This window comes from Pyrgilauda ruficollis, unplaced genomic scaffold (genome assembly GCF_017590135.1).
Source record: "Pyrgilauda ruficollis isolate IOZ18807 unplaced genomic scaffold, ASM1759013v1 scaffold159, whole genome shotgun sequence".
Taxonomy (NCBI): Eukaryota; Metazoa; Chordata; class Aves; order Passeriformes; family Passeridae; genus Pyrgilauda; species Pyrgilauda ruficollis.
The window spans coordinates 49,053-51,254 of NW_024514654.1; the positions used below are offsets into that span (position 1 = coordinate 49,053).

The 2,202-nt window shown below is 70.3% G+C and overlaps 2 protein-coding genes across 5 annotated transcripts in view; one reads left to right on the plus strand and one right to left on the minus strand.

The window, feature by feature from the left end:
- The window catches only part of GRN (granulin precursor), a 5,660-nt gene extending 5,440 nt beyond the window's left edge, over positions 1 to 220 (plus strand). For 3 of the 4 annotated variants that reach the window (XM_041461967.1, XM_041461969.1, XM_041461968.1), the window contains exon 13: positions 1 to 220. In XM_041461967.1, coding sequence (XP_041317901.1) covers positions 1 to 144 — 144 coding nt within the window. In that variant the 3' untranslated portion in view covers positions 145 to 220. The other variant, XM_041461970.1, reaches the window with a different exon arrangement.
- A 52-nt stretch (positions 221 to 272) lies between these two features.
- FAM171A2 (family with sequence similarity 171 member A2) overlaps positions 273 to 2,202 on the minus strand; it is a 2,941-nt gene continuing 1,011 nt past the window's right edge. Inside the window, exons 3-4 of the mRNA XM_041462004.1 lie at positions 1,234 to 2,202; positions 273 to 554 (exon numbers count right to left, since the gene is read on the minus strand). Of these exons, the coding sequence (XP_041317938.1) occupies positions 500 to 554; positions 1,234 to 2,202 (1,024 nt within the window). The 3' untranslated portion in view covers positions 273 to 499. The remainder of the gene's footprint in view (positions 555 to 1,233) is intronic.

The window sequence follows — 2,202 nt, forward strand, 5'->3', positions numbered from 1 at the left end:
GGGGGGGGGTGGCATTACCCCCCCTCACTCTGTCTCTCCCTGCAGGGCTCCTGCTGCTCCGACGGCCGCCACTGCTGCCCTGCGGGGTCCCGCTGCACCAGGGGGGGCTGGGGGTGCAGCCCCCAGCGCTGGGACCTGCTCTGATGGCACTGGGGACACCACCACCATCACCCCCCACGAGTGCCACCACCCCAATAAATGGTTTCTAGAAGAAACGCCACCCATGGCTCCTGGCGAGGGGGAAACTGAGGCAGGAGGCGGAGGCAGGGGGGATTTTGTGTGTTTAATATATTAATGCCTCTAAGGAGCAGGCAGGACGTGCAGGCAGGTGCAGGCAGCAGCTCCCTGCCCAGCCTGGCACCCGGGGGTCCCCATGGCCCCCCCTCTGCCAGCCTGGCCCCAATGACCCCTCTTCATCCTCACCACGTAGAAAACGTTTAGAAACACGAGTTAAAATCCAAAGGGGGATGAGGGTGGGGGGACAGGGGCCCCCCGGCTCCTATGGCAGCTTGGAGGCACCACTGGCTCGGGGGGCAGTGCCAGCCCCCCCTGTCCTGCAGGGACACAAGTGGGGACATGGCTCAGGATTGGGGGAACATGGAGCATGCAGTTCCCACCCCCAAAAGACAGGGAGGTGGAGGGTGGTGTTGGGTGGGACATGGAGGGAACAGGGGCACCAGGATCCCGTGTGGCAGAGCCTGGTGGCACAGGGTGCCTGGGTATGGTCGCTCTGGTCCCTCCCCTGGCCGAAAGGGACCATGGTGGTGGGATGGGATTGTGGTGGGGTGGGAGAGTAGTGGGACAGTGGTGGGACACGACGGTGGCAGGAGAGGATGGTGGTGGGCTGGGACAGTGGTGGGAGAGGACAGTGACAAGGCAGAATGGTGGGGAAGGTGGTGGGATGGCATGGCAGGATAGGATGGAACAGTGACAGGACACGGCAGTGGGAGGGTGGGATGAGGATGACAGCAGTGGGAGGAGATGATGGCTGTGTGGGACTGTGGTGGGATGGGACTGATGGGGCAGGATGATAGATGGGATGGTGCTGGGATGAGATGGCAGTGGGACAGCACAGCGATGGGACAGCGATGACAGAGGACGGTGGCGGGAGGAGACGGTGGCCGGGCAGGACAGTGGTGGGCTGAGACGGGTGACAGCAGCGGTGTCCCATCTCAGCACCCCCTGGGACTTGCCCCCCACCCCGGACCAGGGGCCCGGCCTTCCCACACTCACTTGACATTGAAGACCATCAGAGGCCGCTCCTCCCGCTTCTGCCAGGGGCTCTTGCGGTCGCCCCCCTCGTCGCCCCCGTCGCCCGCCTCGGCCAGCGCCTCCTCCTCGGGGCTGGTCAGGGAGTCTCGGGGGGCTTCGCTGGCGCTGCTGCGCCCGCTGCCCCCCCCTCGCCGCCCCCCGCTGCCCGCTTCCAGCAAGGGGGCGAGCGAGCTGTCCTCGGGGGAGGCTGCGGGCAGCGGGGGCCGGGGCCCCCCGTCCTCCTCCCCGCCTCCGGCGGCCCGTGGGAGGCGGGGAGGGGGCGCGGGGCCGGGGCCCCTCTCGCTGCCCTGCAGGTCGATGTAGGAGTGTCGAACCTGGGAGGAGCGCCCGTCCAGGGACACGAACCAGGCTCTCGGGGGTGGCGGCCCCCCCAGTTCCAGGAGCTGCTGCCCGGCCAGCGCCTGCAGCTCCCCGTTGAGCTGGGCCACCGCCGACCCGTCCAGCAGCACCGGGATGGCCACCGAGCCGCTCACCGGTTGGGGGGCACGAGCCCCGCCCCAGTTTTCCCCTTCCTCGAAGGGCTGCCCGGAGGAGGGAGGTGCCGGGGGCGCGGCCGTGGCCGCCGTCGAACCGGGGCCCCCATCGGCTTCGGGGGGACCCTCGGGCTCGCCGGGGGCCAGGCGCATGTAGCGGGCGGGGATGAGGAGGGTGGGCATCACCCCCCGGTAAACATCCTCGGGGCCCCCGCCGCGGTCCAGCGGCCCGCAGAGCAGCAGGGGCCCGGGGGGGGCCAGCGAGGGCGGGCGCGGGGGGGGCTCGGGCAGCGGGTGCTCGCTGGGCTGCGGCCCGTAACGGGAGAACGAGGGCGAAGGGGGCCGCGGGGCGAAGGCGGGGGTGCCCCGGGGGTGCTCGTCGGGCGGCTGCAGCCCGTCCACCGAGCGGGCGGCCCGGAGGCCGAAGGCTTCGCCGGGGCGCCCGTAGTCCTCGTGG